This window comes from Eleginops maclovinus, chromosome 10 (assembly GCF_036324505.1).
Source record: "Eleginops maclovinus isolate JMC-PN-2008 ecotype Puerto Natales chromosome 10, JC_Emac_rtc_rv5, whole genome shotgun sequence".
NCBI lineage: Eukaryota > Metazoa > Chordata > Actinopteri > Perciformes > Eleginopidae > Eleginops > Eleginops maclovinus.
The window spans coordinates 11,074,608-11,094,564 of NC_086358.1; the positions used below are offsets into that span (position 1 = coordinate 11,074,608).

The window sequence follows — 19,957 nt, forward strand, 5'->3', positions numbered from 1 at the left end:
ATACAAAATAAAAAGTGCAAAGTCGTGCACAATGCAGTCTACTGTCTCTTCTTGATCACACTTCAAGTCAATTCAAGTGTTTTTAAGTGATCAAGCACAACAAAGGAAAATGTTTCTATGACTTGTTCTCTGCCTGTGAGCCACCCAAAAGACAATTATTGCCGGATCCATCCACAGACGTGGTATTGATTCCCCTGCGGCCACACTCTCGTATTCATTAGCTGGTTCAATAAGAAATTAGTTATGTTGCAAATAGCCCCAGCCATTATCATTAGGATTAACAATTAATTGAACCAGGCTTCGAGGTGAGACGGACACGGCGAGAAAGCCACGGGGCAAATGTGTCGGAAGGGCTGTTGGATGACTTTAAGCTTTAAATCTCTTCTGAAAAACATTGGAGACATATGCAATTATCTGGTGTGACATGAGGTGTTATACAAGGCTTTCCAAACTGTTTTATCTCTTAAATAAATTAAATTAGAAACTGCAACCAGTGGGGAATTGTAGATGTATTGAACATGGTGTGTTGGTAGGAATACTGATTTGAATCACCTTTTCCCTGAGCATTAATTACGCTTCCAGACACATATGTGATTGTCAATAAAAAAAAAAAGATCAATATCACACTGGGCCGTGTTTGTAATATGATTAACATAGAGAGATAACATTTACACATATAAAACACTGAGGTATTCATTACGATATTGAATCTGATCAATATTGATATCATTTGTGTCCTTAAGATCCCATTTTGAGGAATATGTTTTGGTTCTACTCACATGTGGCTCACTGTTTACCAGTGCTTTAAACTCTGGGGGCTGCCGACTGCTGTGAAACTCCACCTTGGACGTGATGGACTTCACCACCAGCTTGATATGTGCGTAGTCCTTGACTGAGGAGAGGTTGAAGGCAAAAGGCCCCGGGCTGACCAGGCTGCTGAAGTGGTAGGGGGAAGGGGTGAGGAGGAGACCCTTCTTGTCCCCCGTCAGGATGTACGAAGCCATGATGAGGAACATGACGGCCAGTCCGAACAGGAAACTGTAAAGCCGGATCTTACGGAAGCAGCTCAAGGTGCTCCAGCGCCTCGGCAGCTCCCGTTTCACCTCTAGGACCGCAAACAGGTTCATGGGCGTGTCGTCCACCTGCAGGAGCAACGGCCTCTTGCGGTAGTCGTCCACTGCGGAGCCCAGCAGGCTGTATTTGTAGTCCATCTGCGTCATGCTGTCAACAGCCTGCTAGTCCCAGGTGTCACAGCTCATTCACCGGGGGGAGTTATGGAGCAGGAGCCAGCAGAACAGGAGTTTTGGAGCTGGGGGAATGGCTGAGGGTTGATATCCATGATGGCATGTAGAGAACAGCCCACCTCATCCACTGACGCCTGCCTATAATAGGAAACACATCAGCTACATTGATTCAATATGAAGCAACTTTTAAAAGCCGCAAAATGATTTGAGATAACCCTTGGTTTCCACCTCTGCCTTTCTGGGAAGTTGTCAGTTTCACATTCATCAGAACCAAAAGTGACGTCACGTTCATTTACACTGTGACAAAGAATGGACTCATACTCGTATCGGGTTCAAATGCTGACATGCAAGTTATATCTTCAAGTACATGTCATACTGTAACATCCCTCTGTCTCAGAAAATCCCAATTACAACATAATGCTGCTTTGTGAAAGCGTGAGAACGTTTAGATAGCTGAAGGCAATTTCCCTTAAACCTCTATGCTTCTGCAGTTTGAGCAATATTACCTCGGGCTGAACAAAATAAAAATAAATTGACAGCAGAGAAAAAACGGTGGCAGAAATATGTCTGCTCTGAATATTGATGTCTTGCCACTGGGAAGTGAGGAAGTAAAATGTCAATATGCTTGCAAAAATCTAACATCACTTATGAGTGTGACTAATGGAAACAATCACGTTTTGCACGGATAAACTAATTTCACCGACGTCCTCTTACACTTCCTGTTTTAATCAGACTGCACAGCAACACCCTCCCCATCTTCACAGTCCATCCTCTCTCCCTCCCTGTGCATGAGTCACAATATGGAGGGAGTGATAAGGATGAGGGAAGCATTCAGCCCAGAAACTACCAGGCTACGTGTCAGACTCTCCTGGGGAGAGACACCAACATCAGAGATACCCGGCTGGACCGGAGAAGGGGATTATTATATTATCAGAAAATGGTATTCCTCCGTGTGAAGTCACATGGATCAACAGTCGCCCCCAGATAAAAGGACAATGTCTAAAGGGCAAAAGAATTGGGGATCTTAAGTGATAATTCTCCTGCTGCAGCAAACGTGTAGTTTTATCCTTGAGGCTTCCTTTGTGTCTGGAGCTGAGCCAACATGATGGCGGTGAACGCACTACGAAATAATGACAGAAAGCGAACAGAGCCCAGGGTCTAGGACAATTTTCAAAGGATGTGTGTGATGCTTGAGAATATATGGCAGAAGCCTTGAAACTGCATAGATACAGGCTCAAGGTTGACGTAAGGTATATTGGCTTCCCACTTGCATACATCATAAGATAAGGGCCCGATGGAAGTGAGTCATCGCTCCTCACGGTGGCTGATATTGTCTGCCCCCCTACCACCGCCTATCGTCTAGCCCCCTTCGCACGACTCTGTATTCACTGAGCTTGCGGCGGGGCTGATAAGAGGACGGCTGGAGAGCGCCTGTCTGCATACCTGCTCAAGCTATGCCATTTACCCCCAGCTGGGCCCTCAGTGCCACCGTACAGCAACTGTCTTTCTGGGAGACAGGTGGAGAAATAACTAGCCCCACTCTGAAAAGACTGATTTCCAGCCCTTAAGAAGTTGTGTAGTTGTAGCAAAAAGCAAAAAGATGAAACTACATTGAGATATTGATCTGGTTTCCTTTTAGCCAGGAAATGAGCACTTGCCGAAAACATGTATGTCAAGAGCAAGGGGTTTTGGGTTACAATATCTACAGTACATCAATAAATGTTTGCACTTTGACGAATAGTATATCAGTGCTTTTATTTGTGAATAAAGTCCACTATAACAGATTCATGTGCTTCTTGTTATTTAAATAGTCTGTAATAGTGATGGGTCCAATTTCACAAATTCTGGCATTTTTCCAAAGGGATGAAACCTTTGTAGAGACTAAGAGGTTTGCTTTTAACAGATATGTAATTACAACAGGTCAGATTTTCTGTTCCATTAGAGAGAGATTGACACAACACTGTGAAATTAAAGCGCTAAATGTAGGATGACATTTTCGGGATTTCACTTTAGTAACAAGCCCACTGTTTGCCATTGATGAGCTCATCTGTAGTCTTGGTGCCATTAGCACTTATTGACTGTTTGTGTCCTTCATCAAGGCTGAAGTCGAAGAGGAGCTCGAACACAAGGCTATTTAAAATAGAGGGAAGTTAGAAAGGCCCTTAGGGTTAAAGCTAGAGAGAGGTAGGGAGAAAAACAGAAGTGAAAGAGGAAAAAAGACTGTGTCATTGACGAAAGAATGTCACTCTCTAGGGAACTGGCATCTAAATCAAATCAGTTGGATAACTTTAGCAGTGGGCGACTGGCAGCTTGACAGATCTCCTCTATTCATAAAGCAAATACATTGCCCCTGTCAATCAAACATGATGAAACAGCTTAACTAGAACATAAAAATGGCTGGAGGGCAGTGGACAAAGAGGACACAAGGTTGCATCATTTACTTTTACTGCTGCGAAAACATCCAACAATAGTTAAAAAGATGGATTTTACCAAAAAAATGTTGGCACCACAAACAAAATTGAAAGGGCCTCTGAACCATCTTATAGGAGAAATTCATAGCTAGTTCTTGCTTGATTCTGACCTAACTCACATTTTTTGGCCAATAACAATATATGTGGTTATTCAGTTACTGTTATTTAAAATTAAAGCATAAAGAAAATTACAATAATTTATACTTTTTAGATCAGGCCATTGGTTTTGTCACGCTGTTAAGGGTAAAAACAAGTGGCCAGCAAACACCTTCTTTTAACTGAATTATTATTTGTTCATATGCAATATAAATAACTGGATTGCCCCTACTTGTACTTTCCTGTACTACCTTTCGATCAGGGGTCCAAACTAGACAGGAAGTGCACACATCCAATAGGCTCTATAGGAGAATGAACCCAGATATGTTGAGTACAGGGAGATTGTTTTCATTGTTTCCGTGAATAGCATTTAAACAACATCTATTAATATTTCTATCAGCACAAAGCTGTTAAACCTTTTGTAAAATATGCTTTGTTACAAAATGCTACAAAGAAAGGAAATATCACTAACTTAGGGAGTCAGTGTAAGAGTCATCTGACTGGAGAGATCAGACCCATTAACCACACCGATAACTCAGAATCATAATCATTCTCATTAACTATAAAGACATTGGCAACAGTGGTAATAGTCTGCATGCTGTGTTGATAGTTCCCTCGCTGTGTGGTGCAAATGGAATTGCCACGGCCCTAATAACTCATCAGAGGAAGTCCTCTCCACGATGTACCCTGTCATTCAGAGGCGGATCACCGAAACAGGCAATCAGGCAGACTTGTTTAAAGTCTGCCGTCTACACTCATAGCTGTCCATCTATGCTCTAGGAAAACCAACCAATCTCACAAAGTGGCAGCTAATTGCTATTCACTTGTGTACCTTTTATTCTTTGCTGAACAATTCCTTTCTTTGTGTTTATCACTGTCAACGTGTTATGATTGATTATTTGTATGAAAAGAACCCGTATAAATGGATGTATTATCTCTTCTTGTACTTTATAAAAGCACCAATGGGAATCTTTTGTTGTCAACCACTATGAGTTGTAGCAAAGTGGTTATTTTACTGTTTTTCTCAAGTGAAAAATAGCTTTTTTGTCATTGATTATGAAGACAAATATGTCAAAGTGGTGACTGGAAACAAACTAGACAAGGCTTCATTTGCAGGGTAAGAATGTTTTTGAATTTGTCTGCTGTCCATGAGTTCTGGCCTTACTGTTCACACAAAAACACTTTCAGCCCTTTATTTATTTATCCCTGAAACCACAGCAAAAGATAATGGTTTTACCTGGCTGTAGGAGTCTGTCTGTTCAGAAGAGAGCCCCTCTGTCCTTCTTCCTCAATTTATTGTATCTCAAATAGAATAATTTAATTGCATGGTCTTCTGACATGTCCCTGAAATGCCCCTTTGAGTTTAATTTGAAGCAATGCCAGCTAAGTCTATGGCTACGCAGAACTCACTGCTCTACATAACAGAATATTGTTAAAGCATCTAAGACATCCCCATAGACTTTTCTTTGTTATTGTCTTTATTTTCAACTCCTGGAGAAGATTAAAAGTTGTTTTTTTTTCTATTGGGTATAACCCATTTACAGTGGAAATGAGATGTTTCCGGCTGTTTTCTCTTTGGTGCAAAGACACTCTGAAAGACAACTTTCTTAAGTTTATGAGTGTGTCCTCAGAGCACCCGAAAAAGGAAGTTCTTCTTGTGTGGAAGAGTATGTTTTATTATTCAGTGTTGTTTACAGAGCATGACAGCTTAAACTTGACTTATCTGCCGGAGCAACAGGAAGATTAGAGGTTGTGTTGGAGACTGGGGCGCGGTGAAAAAACGACATGAGGTTTTCATAGTGAGTCGATAAGTAAAAGTGAATCTGATCCGTATTGCGAAGAGGAGTCAATGGAAAATTATACAAATGATTCACTGGATACCTAATTTACTATCACAAGTTAAATCAGATATACGTGGATGAGGAAGGAAATCAAGATGTCTTTGTCAGGATGCATTACAGACAGTGTGCCGCGCATAATATGTCATGGAATACTGACTGATAAACAAAAGAAGGCAATGCAAACAGGTGATTATCCGCCATTCATTGTGCAGGTGTGTTGCAGATTCCTACAGACACTGTGTGTCGGCTGTAGAAAGCCGATGATTACCAGAGGAGTGTGCACAGCATAAAGAATAATCTGCTGCCAGCTTGCCTTCACGACCACGGAGTCAAAGAAAAGAGATAAAGCTAGCAAGCGCTGTGTTCTGCTACATTCAAGGTGTGGAGGAATATGAAACATGAAGACACAATGACGATTGAAAACCCTGTGATGAAGAGACTGGGGAGACCTTGAGGATAGAATAGCACATTCTGTCCACAGAATCCTCGTATGCAGCTGCCCAGGGCGACTCTCGACCTACTCTCACATACTGATTTCAACCATCCATGTGTCATACTGGAAAAGCTGTTTGTCAAAGCCTTCTACAAAGCCATTTCCCATCTAGGACCAGCAACAGATCAGAACAGAAAAAAAAAAACGATGAGTAAACTGCTAATGACTTCCGACTGTAAGCAGAATAACAGTACTGCCAGCAGGCTCGGGCAGTTTCCCTTTATGGCTTTCTCTACACAGCTGATGAGCTGACTGTTAAAGCCAATACTGGCCAAAGGGCTGTAAACATTAATTTAACGTGTGCGCTCTTCTGAGAAAACAGTCTTCTCATCCCCTCACTGCCATGACCTCTTAACAATTCCCAGAGAGGGGAAGTGGACTTTGGTAAATGTCCATAAAAAACAGAGGAAGCTCTGTCGGGCAAGAGCGGGATGGAAGCAGATGGGAAGAAGGAACAAAGAGGGTGTCATCGCTGTGTCAGCTGGGGAAAGATGTTTTTCCACCAGGCCACTCAACATAATTAAAGTTCAGCATGAGGCCACTGCAAGGGTGGTACAGCCATGAGACACAGCCTGACATGTGACACTGAAGCAACCTTGTGATTGGAGAGGGCTGGTGATAAATAGCTGCTGATGACACTGAGGTCTGCCTCCTCCAGTATCAAGGCTATTTTAATTTGCCAGGGGGATCTTAAAGGGACAGCATCTCTTACCTTAAACTGTGGATAGGTGTCACGTTGTATTCACATAATTCCAGCAACAAGTTATATGATTATTTTTGTGGAACAGATTGATTTTTCACTGAAAAGACCCTTAATATCCATGCTGATTTTAGATACAACAACAACCCGTTCAATGCTTTAGCCTATTCTCTGTGAGCAGATGGTATCTTTTTTCGGGTACAATCAGACAATCTGGAAAAAGTTAAGTTAAGGCTTACTTGTTGAATTGGAAGTGAGTTTGTCACTCGTAAGATACTAACTACTTTTTACCCGACACACAACCATATGTTTCCTTCTGCATGTTTACAGTAAATGAGGTCCTCTTGTGATGACGAAGTCTCGTAAAAATTATTAAAGAAAGAGAGACATAATTACAGACTCGTTGTATAATCTGCCAACCGGTGAAGTTGCAGTTTAAATCTGTGTCTGTCCCAAATGTTGTCCCTCCTTCATGTTTTCTGTAAAATTGTCCTATGAATGCTCTAGCTAAGGCCAGCAACATGCGTTGTGATGTCACAGTGACATTTGACCACCAAATGCTATTCTTATTGTGATCAAGTAAAGAAATTCCTGCCGGGCGTTCCTGGGATATCAAGTTTAGAAGAATACAAGGGTAGAAAGCACAGTCTCAGAGGTCTAACAATTGCTGGAAATCAGAATAGTGGAAGTGCGTATGCAGCCAGGAAGGTAAAGAAAGGGTTAAACTCTAGTGTTTAGTTTTTAGCCAAATCTTGAATAATCTCATTTTGATCTTCAACAAAAAAAATCTCATAATAAATATATGACACAAATGAGAATCATGAGCCTTAACTATGGAGCATTTATTTAGATAAATGAAATCAATTTGAAAAGGCATCAGTGGAGACAGTAAATGAAGCGGGAACCAAAGCGAGCAGCTGAAGCATGAAATGACTCCTTACAAAGACTCTGGAATACAAGAGAGCATCTGGAAATATGATTTCATTGGGCTTCATCTACCATTAAGCCCATTGATGATGGAGCGAGCAGGAGCCCTATGACCCATCTAACACTTCCTTCTTTAGAGCCCCCGGGGACTATAGCCCAATCTAATCATGTAAATCACAACCAGGTAACACAGGCAATGAAGGAACGGATCAGTATGCATCGTGGCTCAGAGTGGCTCCATTCATCATATTACCCAGGGAGAAGTCCGCCATCACATTCCCCCAGATCGCACATACTGTTTACCAAAGACCCCCCCTCAGGAGACCAGAGGACCTGACCGTGACCTGACCGAGGAACCGCCGGGTCAAATTATCTACACCGCCCTCAGACACTTTCACTGCTGCGGAGGGTGGCGAGAAATGTGCCCTCTGCCCTGGATTCATAACTGCTGCTCTGCTGGGATCTCACACAGAGTCCCAGTTCAGCACTTTCTTCCAGCTTATCTTTTATTCATTATTTTAATTTTACTGGCAGCCTCCTTCAGCCTGGGCTCCTTCTGAGGTGGATAAGTGCTTATGATGGTGTCATTAAAAAGCGTAAAAAAAACAATAGCTGCTATTTAAATTATTGATTGCGGTAATGGATATGTTATGAGGAGCATGGGGTGCTCTGGTCTCTACAGAGAGCGCTTACAATGAGGCTAAATCGAGACTGAAAAATGATAATGTAGAGATAAAAAGAAAGGTGGGAGTTCATTTGTCTAATCTGGGAAGAGAGCTTGGTTTACATGAAATTCTAAATAAAAAAATGTAATTTTATTTGAAGAGCTGCATCTCTAACACAATAACAATCAAGCATTTCTCTTTTGAATGAGAAGGAGCTTCAAGTTTGAGGGGCATATGCAAAACAGTGCTGTGTTCGCACAGCAGCTCCCGATGAATAATGTATCAGATGAACTCGGATGTGTCTGTAACTTATTATCTAACTTTAGAAAACGTATACCCCGATGAATTCCAATAATTCTGAAGACAGCCTTGTGTGTATTTTAGTATTCTTCCTGCTGCTGTATTTTCGGATAAGACCTTTCTAACAGTGATATTTAAGTCGCTATAAAATCAGTTTCTCCACTTTATCTGTTTCTGCTTTTATATTTCTGTGTCAATGGTCAGATGTTTGTTCCTCTTGATCGGCGTCATTGTTCTTAAAATACAAAGCTGTCTCAATGGCAGATTTTGAGAAGCGTGTTGAAATTAAAGACACAGAGGTAAAGAATCCTAACTGACAGAGGGAACTCATTGACCGTAAGTTGTGAGGAAGGAAGCAAAGTGGACGAAAAGTTGTGAATTCACTTTGATTCATAGATGCTCAGTCCTGCGTAGGAGGCCTTAATGTTTTGGGGAATTGTGAAATGTGTTCCATGGGTTCTTCACTCCCTTCAGTGTTGTTTGAAATTGCCAATAATGTGGGTGGCTAAATTGACTAATTCTAGCACCTCAGCACGTCAACTATTTTCCTAGAAAGTGTTTAAAAAACCTGGCTTCCGACACTTGGACATTCCCTTAGGATCTGGTTACAGTTTAGGAAAAAATGTGGACTTGTAGCAATACCCCTCTCAGCACCGATTGATCAAAATATCTCTTTTCCCCCCTCACTGCAGGACCTTGCTTTTAGAATTTGGAAGACAAAAGGTATTAAATCTTTAGGAGATTTATATTTTGATGGTACTTTTGCCTCATTTACCCAGCTGAAACAGAAATATAATCTTACTAACAATCAGTTTTTTAGATATCTGCAGGTTAGAAACTTTGCTATGCTTCCCACAGGCAGTCCAACTTAAAAGTGGAAGCATCTATTTGGGGATCACATAAAGACCTTTTTTACCTGTAAATATATGCGAGAAACACAAGTTTACTATACATTTTGAGCGTAAAATTTGACCCTTTACCTAACCTGACTTCATCCTTCAGACGACCACCTTCTCATTCTTTAACACTCCACCAACACCTGCTTCAGCTCGACTGGCAGTCTCTCTACAAGTCGACTAAAGTTCAATCTACTGTTAATCTTCCTTTTTGACAAGAATCAGACAGAGCCGGGGGGAAAAGCAGTTGGTAATTAATCCAATGGGAATGTTTACTGTTTCTTGTGGAATGCCTCAGTACCCACAGCGCAGCAGAAATGGCTCCAATCCAAATCGGCTTAAAGGACATTTACCATAACAACTTGTATTAAAGGAAGAAAAAAATGTTGCGGCTAGGACTGTCACAGCTATATTTACATGAAAAACAATATTGCAGTTATAGGTTAGTTTTTCATCCACATGTTGTGGCCCATTGACACTAGGACACATCTGTAAACACTATTCTCTGCTCTGGAATCAGACTGCACTTTAAGTTGGTAAACCACTGCTGAAATGTGCCTTCATTGCACATCTGTGCGACATATAAACACAGAATGTATTTTTGTAAACTCAATGGGAAATGGGTAAAGCTGAATAATTGGAGACATGGATTTAAGAGTTGAGAATGTGTGTTCCTAACAGAAGTTGGGAACATAAAAGTTTGAGGAATAAATGTGGGACTCGTCCTGGAAAAAGATAAAGAGAACCTAGAGAGCCTCCAGCAATCAGGGGTGAAGATGGGGGGTTTTTACTTGACATTGCTCACATTATTGTCAATGGCAACTTATTATTCTGCTTGGGTTATTCAATAAAAATCATGATTTAATTGTTTGAAATCTATCACACTTAAGCCTAATTAGCAAACAGTTTCCATTTTCTTAGCTATCAACGTTGCAATTATATGAAATTATGAAAGTACATGTCACTGTTACACCTAACGCATGAGTATAACACTTGGGTTGTGCAATGAATTTGAAATGTGTAGAAGTGTTCAGTCTTTCATTTATCCTTGACTTATGCACCTTTCATAAATCGTAATGAAGGGGACACTTGGGATGTTTTATCTTTCTATTCATTGTTCTCAGTACACACGTATAATTTAAGTAGTTGCCTAGACGATGATGATGGTGATGGTACCCTGGACTAATATGAGCTGAACTCAAAGAGGCCAACAAAGGAAACTAAGAGGAGCTCATTTATTAAATGAACTTTCCTTTTGATGAGCTGCCCATCTGCTTTTTCTCAACCTCCATCAAAAAACGTGTTTACTTTAAGTAAAGCTGGAGGAAAAATCCAACCACAGTCTTCGTAAAATCTTGGATTTTGTGATGATTCCAAGAGTTAACCGGAACAAGTGGAAAATAAGTGCTTTTTTCTTCAGATGCATCAGCTGTTGACACCCAGTAACTAAAAAAAGCCAGGTTATTAAAGACTATATGTGATGACACATGCAACTTCCTGTTTCTTTTTTAATTCACTGCTTGCTCAAGGTTCTGCAGGAGACGTATAGTAATCCTGTGCAGTAGCGTTTCACACCTAGTTAACAGTCAGTTTCATCTTTAACTGCGCTGAGCCTCCTGCCAGATAGGGATGTGTGCGCGGATTGACTGTTAGCCTATGACTGCCAAGAAAACGTGTGAATTAACAAAATGTGGGCTATTACCAAGTCTGCTGGCTTACTGCTGCTCTGCTGTTTCGGGATGGCCTGATGGAAACAGTTTTACGAAGGCTACTCGAGGGCATCCCAGTGGATCCATAACATTAACTTGGCCTGTGGATTTTCAACTTTATCTTCTCCCTGCTACATTATACATGTGACTCTACAATAATGAAGGCTTGGACAAATTCTCCAAGCTTAACAGACGGGCAGGTGGGTTAATTCTCCAAATTAAGGGTGAGCATAAAGAGCGCTCCTTTTTTAATACGGAGGATTAATTGCGCCGCGTCTTTAATTTTTTAAGGTTGCCAATATGTTCCACCTCTCTCTCTGGCGGAAGCATCAGTTGCACTTTAATTTGAGTGTGAGGTTTAGCATAAATCACAAAAATACATCTGTCTTTAGTATGCTCTGGAAGTAAATGGCAGCAAAAAGAAGCATTTTAATCTACCTGCTTGGCCGGGTTGTGATAAATGGAAGGAGGGGGAGAAACTACAACAGCACATCCATCTTGCAAAGTGTAAAAATGTCACCACACGTTCATTCTGGCAGTGGCTGCCTGCACAGATATGAAACTCCAACTCCAAATTAACTTGGCAGGGATAATCCCACAAAGTGATAGCTGCAGCGATGAAAATAACATTTGTACAAATTCCTTGTGACCCGAGGCCAGGTCGGAGTGTGTATCCTCGCTGCCAAAGAGCCTGGAAAATGCCAACAGCTCTGCAGGTGCGTCCGACGCCTCAGCTGGACATTTTGAGGCTGTCTGGTAAACGGAACTCGATGTTGACCTTTGAACTCAGACAGACATGCAGCTAGGTGGCAAGTGCATGCAAGTTTTTTTTTGTTGTTTACCAGTCTGAGATGGAGAGCTGCCTCTGCTGTGGGTGAATTAGCCCTATAGGCAACTGCTGCTTACAACCACCAAATACGTTCATTTACATTTCTTGAAGGACTGAGTAGAAATTGAACCTCAGTGATGAGATTTAATTATGGGGAACCATCTTAGTGGTTTGTAGGTCATTAAAACACAGTAAGTGTTAGTGAGAGATGACTATGGCATTGTGCGGTTTCACAGTTGCTCATTTAAAAGGAGTAGCCGGAGGTAATTGGAGAATTAGCACATCTCTCCCCGGCACTGTTATTCAGATCCACACAGGTCTGTGTGGAGGCCCATTAGAGTGACATCTGGAAGACAGATACTGTCCACACACACAGGGACACACACTAATGCTGGGTCTTTTTGCTAACCTAAGGGATTCCATGGCAGTACATGAAAGCCTCATGACGTAGTGAGTGAGGGTGTACATATAGATTTTAGAAGTAATGTGTGTTATACCAGAATTATTGTTTTTCAAAGTAATTTTCTCTGGAAATCTGCCTGCAGAGTGTACAAAATAAAACAAGTCAGTATTCTGGATGTATGCATTTAACTCAGGAGGACAGTAACCTTATTATAAGAGCCTTTTATGAGATGCCTCTCTAATACTATTTGGTTAAGATTAAGGAAAGATCAACATTATGGTTGAAAGGAACTGATGTTCACTGCTGGAGACGTGATGTGTACTTTTTACGGCCTACCGTCTAGCAGAAAACGCCTTTTGGGCATATGGGGACCTCCAATCGAGGTGTAAATCTGTTTTAACTAGGGGTTTTTCAAAGGCTGACACATTAAGATTTAGAGTTATAACTCTGAGGAGGAGTATACACTTTGACACAAATTGCAGTGCTTGGGTGCCAATGTTTTGAAAGTACGTTAATTTTCCTTCACCTCAAGCACATTGTTTACCTTTACACCCAGTCAGAGCCTGCTCCTTGAAAAACAAATACTGATATTTGTCTAGAAAATGAGATGAAAGTCTAATATATAATAATTATGGAGAACTAATATTCTCCATAATTATTTTTAATGATAATAATGAAGACACATGACATGAGGTGTAATTAAAATGCAGGAATATTTACATAATTGTAAAAGTGTGTGTTTTTCTCTGCACAAGTGACTTTATCCGCTCACCCCCAACTGTCTCATAAATCAAACTAGCAACAAAAGGGGGCAGTTGTCAGGCACCAGACTCCATCTATACAGCGCAACTGGCCCAGGTACAGATGGTGAGGGAAATAAAAGCCAGTTTATTTTTCTCATGCGTCATTAATACAAGCAATGACCCTAGAACCTGGCACGGCACTCGGCAACTCTGGGACATCAGACATACCTTCTTACTCAGCACCTTGAAGGAGTACTGCAGAAAATGATCCTGCAGATATGTCAATAACAAGTCACCTGCATTTTGAAAACATGTTGGTTTTCCTGTTGTGTTCTCACCTCGTGTTGCTACTATTGCTTCATATACAGTGATAATGATCATACTTCCTTTCTAACTCTGACTTACATACAGATGCACCCCCAGGAAGTGCATGGGCATTGAAGCAAACATTGTTTTAGAAAAATTGTGGAATTAAAAGTTCTGTGTCTTTACGTGAACCGTTTTAGCACAGCAATACTCATTTTCTGTTGAATTATTTATTTATTTGGAAAGACATGTCTGTAAATAGTTTCATTCATTTTTTTCAGCTGATATCTTGCTAGTACGAACACTTCAATAACCCTCATTAAAATCAACATGCCTTCAAGTTGTAAATACCGCTAATAGCCAGGAGACAGTCGAGTGGGATGTGATGTTAGGCGTGGTTTTAATGAAAATCTATCTCACATATGGGATCCATGGATGCAGAAGATCGGCGGGTTTTGTTTTTTAAGGTCATTTTGGCTTCATGGGCCACTGAGCAACTTTTATAGGAATGAACGGAGGTCTGCTTCCAACACTATATCCAATTATCTTATAACATCCATGCATAGAGACAAATTACAGGTCATACATCACTATGGGGGTGGAAATATAACACGTTTTCCTCTGAAAACCAATGTGTCCATAAAGCATTTGTGGTTAGATGTTCATATAGGACATTTTTGTAAAGGGATATATATTGTGACATGTAAAAGTCTCAAGTACTGTATTTAATGACAGTAATACCAGTGAAAATTACTCTTAAAAAGTTTAACCCTTACAGACTATGACATGATTTAAGCATGCAAGATCCTGCCAGGCTTCTTCCGTGTTTACTAGACCCAATAGCACCCAAGAAAAAAAAACTTCCACGCAAGACGTTCACGAGATAGAGCAGATTAATGTCCGTCAGCATGTTAGCTTAATCACCGGAAGCTCATCCATCACGATGACTAATAGCCTCGGACTGCTGCTTCAATCACCCAGCATCTTCTGGAGTGGTCGCTGCTCCACAGCCACATAAATTCTCCCGCTGATCCACTACTCTTATCAGGAATACATAACATAACTTCATTGGAGGATCCATCCATCACCGGGCTCCTGCATGCACCATTATTTTCAAAGTCCAACTTCTGCACTTGAGCTCAGTCAGATACTGCCTCCCAGTACAGATCATTCAGAATAAAACTGGAGCCCGCTGTCATTTGGATGCCAGCTCACAAACACAGCAGTCTGTCTATGAAACATTTATGCAACAAAGGGTTTACTGGTGACTGGAGTGGAGCCAAAGAAGGAATCTTAAAAGCTGACATGTTTTGATCAGCAGGACTGGACTTTAAATAGAGACACAAAACAAAACAGCATCTGACAGTCGGTGGTTTGTTTATGTTGATGCAAAAACTCAATCTGCATACTGATGAGAAATATGTATGCATCCATTATAATTTCAGGATGTGCTGCTTTCGGTTTGTTATCCATTTAATGCTAGAGCTCTTATAATTGGGGGACGAATCAACGTTGCTGAAGAGAAGTTCTCGTTAAATTTTTGATCAATCGTTTAGTCCAAAAATAATGAAAAATGGTCCACAGTTTCCCAAAGCCCAAGGTGACCTCTTTAACTGATTGTTTGCACAACCATTATTCAATTTACAATGATACATCACATCAAAAAGCAGCAAATTATCACAATCGATTCATTAAATGGTTTGCCGTTTCAGTTTATAAATGACTTGAATTTCTAAACTAAATGATGAAAGTGAATTGGTTTCCAGAAAATGTTACGACGACTTTCTGATCCAGTAAGGAAATAACCTAAACACTAACAGCAAGGCTACATTACAGAATGGCTTAATGCTGTGAAGTGTATTTATAAAAGTATGTTTAAGATCCAAAATGTGGTGGTTAAATGTTTTTTATTTCATTAGAAAAGGCCAACTCTGGTCAAGCAAAAGCTTCAGATCCATAAGAACATGGCATACTGTATGAAGGGCAGTCAGCTGACCCTGTTGTGTGTTAGTGTTGCACACCGATGCACACTTGACACTAACCTTCTCGCAGCAGTGACTGTAAAAAAAAAAACTAAAAGAGAGGTCAAATGCTTCATTTGAGAAACACAGAGTGCTGTTTCAGGCTCTCAGGCTCCATGTATCCAACAGAAGGGGAGAAAAAAAGGTGTCTGAGTTATAAGAGCGGGGCCAGAATGCGTGAGTCACTGTGAAAACGTGTGAGCGCAGGGCATCTGAAGGGCTGTTCAGATGTGAGACAGTGAAGCTTTGGGACAATCCGTTGCCCCGTCTGGTGCAAAATGTCCCGGAAAAGCCTCACAAAAGACAAAGTGGAGCAAACGAACGTTGGCAGGATGTCAGGCAACAAAGTGTTCTGATTTTCTAGTGTCTTTTTATGAATCATAACACAGCCGGGGCTTTGACAAAATATGCATCTAGTGCCAAAAATGCACATTTTCTCTGATTTATTAGTAGTGTTAAACAGAGCGCTCCTCTTTTTGAAATCTGTGCAAACAAACAAGAGCACCAGTGTGTTAAATCTGTGTGCGACGTTAAATGCATGATGGCAGAACAAATTACATGAAAGTCTTCAATTGGACCCCAAATGTCTGGGCTAATAAAAGCCGCTCCGCTGCACAAAATTCACTGCGCATGTTTAGCAAATTACACAAAGGCACAATACTGTAACAACATGAGGCAGTCAAATAATGCCAGCCAATTCCCAGAAGCACCCCCCACACACACACACATTGCAGCTCTGAAGTATCACTTGTTTTATCTTCTGGACTCAGACTAATGCAGTCTGCGGTTCTAGATGTGTCCAAACAGGATGTATTATCACTGTCAGTGTCTAATGACCTCTGCAAATCTGAAAAGGGCAACAGCTCTGTGCATTTTTTCCACCATATTCTTCTTAGTTCGCATGATGAACGGGCTTTCTGATTGAATTCTGTGAGATTCCCCCAGCCATATCAATTGAATTTACTTCCCTTTGGGAAATATCCAATAAGGATTTCAATAACAAAGGCATTCCCTCTTTGTCTGTGTGGCAATAATTAAGAGTTTACAGCTGGTCTGTTTCTGAATGAAACATCACTGGTATTTCTAATGAAAGTCAAAGATGCAAAATTCATCTTTGACTGCTTGAAAGGCTGTAACATCTTGCTCTTTCATATTTAATAGAAGAGTTATGAAATAAATATTCATTCCGTCTCTTTTCTCATGCTCTGTATCATGTTGCACAAAGCCCCGCTTCACATGCAGATTTGTCATTGGAGGCAGCGTGATTCATTGTTTATTTACTTTAGGTTTCTTTTAAATGAATACTTCATCAGCCCCGATACAGACACGGGAGTTAACGCTGCATTTAAATCAAGAACGATCAGCTGGAGATAATGCAGCTCAATTTATCTTGGACGGAGTAATTCAGTCACTAAACAGAAGGAAATCTGCAGGGGGAAAGACGCAATGAGCTCAAACAAAACAGAGTGCCTGCTGGAGGCCACGCACACTCCAGTGTACACCCAGTGCTGGCATTTACATCATTCTAATCATCATATCCCACTCACGGTGTAATAATATATCGCAGCGAGATAGAGAATCCCCCACGAAATTCACGACGCCTACATCGCAGCTTCCCACGCAGACTTTGTCAACTTGTAAGCAAACTGTTACACACACACTGAGTATCTCATGTTAATGTAGTTGGTTTATTATGCATCATTAGGAAATGTGTGCTTTAAAGAGGGAAGTATTCTTTAGAGCTCCAAGTCATTTGGTTTTAATTAATAGTTTAGTCTATAAAATGTACCAAAAAGTTTTTAAAAATTGCCATTAAGTGTCCAAAGCTCCAAATGATCTGATTGTTTTTGTCTATTTTCAAGACTGAAAAATGCATCATTTTCAGTCTGCGGTGATTTTAAATAAGCAAATTGTGTCAAATGTAGGAAGCTGTAACCAAATAATAAACATTTCCTGAATAAACAACTCAGACATTTTAATAGTTGATCAAATTTGTCTTTACGACGCCTACATCGCAGCTTCCCACACAGTTACACTGTTACACACACACACACTGAGTATCTCATGATCACAGGTTAGGGCTGCTAGTAATTTCAGTTGTTTTATTTATATTCAATTATTAGACTATAAAATGTCCAAAAAAAGTTTTAAAACATGGCTATTAAGTGTCCAAAGCTCCAAATGATCTGATTGTTTTGTCTATTTTCAAGACTGAAAAATGCAACATTTTCAGTCTGCGGGGATTTTAAATGAGCAAATTGTGTCAAATTTAGGAAGATGGAACCAAATAATAGAAATTTCCTGAATAAACGACTCAGACATTTTAATAGTTGAGCAAATGTCTCTCATTGGAATAATCTATTTGCTGCCCCAGCACTAGGCTACTCCTCTTGTCAACTGATTTTCATCCCATTAGCCTGCTCTACAATTTGGTTCACTTTAAATAAAACCGTTATGTCCTTGCAAGCTATAGGTGTGTAAGGCTGAAGTACAGTAATTAACACCCCCTGTGTTACTCTGCACATTAACTCGTTCAACTTGGAAGTAATGAGGGGAAGAAGGAAGAGGTTAACGTGATGTGATGCACCCCGAGGGCAAGTCTTAACCGTTTACTCAAATTAATCAGCCCTCACATGAATCCACATTATACCCACGTGCTGTGTAGATGTTTCTGCCTGAGATGCATTTAAATGAGTCTGGCAGAGGTCTGTTAACTGTGTATACAATTAGAAGTCAATTAAGAGGTTTGTGGTGTGAGCTGAGAAAGAATAGTTAGCAGGTGATGGCTCCTCAGATCCTGAACACACTTCATCACATGTAATGATCTGAATGGGAAGATGCATCTGCGTGTGCTTCGGGCACCTGAAACTGGTTCTAAAAAAATAAAAACACAGAACAATGTGTCTCTTTTACGCAAGGTGATCCATCTGGCCAGCGTTCCCAAGCCATCCCACATTTGCCTCCGGGCAGTCTGTGGTCTTCTGGGTGTCTCAGGTACAAGACAAAGGGAAGAGAGGACCACTCCGTCCCTCCCGAGGCTTCCCCTGCTCTCATTGGTCAGCGGGAAATCCTTTTATTTTGGCTCTCAGGGTAGAAGAGCCTAACAACGCATCTCATGAATGGAAGCATCACTATTCCTGCGTTATCACAGAAAATATGTGTGTTTGTAGAATAAAAACACTGCCTTAGGAACAGATCGTGACTGTGATTTGATGTTTCCGATTGGACGAATAATCTTTGTAATTATCTTTCTAGACAACTGTACAAGCAGCAGCCCCTTCTTCTACTTTAAACTGAGTCCACTCTCGAGTTCAGATTAGAATACATAGTGACCCATTCATTCTCTACGGCCAGCGGGCGCCTGTCCGCTGAAAGGAGCCCGTTATATTGGCAATGTCTCAGTCTTTACAGGGCACACACAGTCAAATCACCAAAAAGTTTTCCGTTTCTGCACACACAGTCTGCAAACCGAGGGCACGAACTTCCTCGGAACTGATGGAGACAATAACAAGAACTGCATATGCATTGATGAAACGCAAACACACATGGCTAAGCATCGTGGAGAAATGATACTGTGTGATATGAATAAAAGCCTACCATTAGTTTCCTTCTTTACGCGACCACCCGGATCAAACAACTTCTCATTGCCGGCTCGTATATTTCCATTCCGGTCACTGGTCACGGGATTAATGGCATTTTGTAAATCCGTGTAATTATTATTTTTCTTCCCCTCCGCTGGCGGTTACATGTGAACAAGTTGTAGACTCTGCGCGCTGTGACAGCCTCTCTTTCTCTTCTGCTTCTCTCTCAAGCTCCGGATATGGACGGTGGGAGTCAGTCTCTCTCTCTCTCTCTCTCTCTCTCTCTCTCTCTCTCTCTCTCTCTCTCTCTCTCTCTCTCTCTCTCTCTCTCTCTCTCTCTCTCTCTCTCTCTCTCTCTCTCTCTCTCTTAATGGTGGGGAGGTGAAGGGGAGGGAGCAGGGGTCCCTTACTAAGGAGGAACATCAGACTATAATTTCTTTACGAGCAGGAAATCCACCTCTACTAGAATTTAATATGAATAAATATCATACATTTAAAGGGTCACTTCACTTGAACTTCAAAAAGCATATTTTAAACGCAACCTAAGTTTTGATTTTTTGATTTTACCCCAGTAGTATTAATTTAATCGGCATTTCACATCAGCTCAACCGGTGCTCATTGTGGTTCTTGCAGTATTGAAAGAATGCTTGAAAAATAAAAACTTGAATGACTTCCCAGTGGTTTATGGTGGTTGGTTGTAGTAGCTGCAGTAAAGTTGGATTCCAGCCATGG

At 40.9% G+C, this 19,957-nt stretch overlaps 1 protein-coding gene across 1 annotated transcript in view; it reads right to left on the minus strand.

Annotated features, from left to right (window-relative positions):
* LOC134871411 (carbohydrate sulfotransferase 15-like) overlaps nt 1–19,482 on the minus strand; it is a 31,607-nt gene extending 12,125 nt beyond the window's left edge. The window contains exons 1-2 of the mRNA XM_063894191.1: nt 19,242–19,482; nt 780–1,382 (exon numbers count right to left, since the gene is read on the minus strand). Of these exons, the coding sequence (XP_063750261.1) occupies nt 780–1,220 (441 nt within the window). The 5' untranslated portion in view covers nt 1,221–1,382; nt 19,242–19,482. The remainder of the gene's footprint in view (nt 1–779; nt 1,383–19,241) is intronic.
* Between the last annotated feature and the right edge of the window lie 475 nt (nt 19,483–19,957).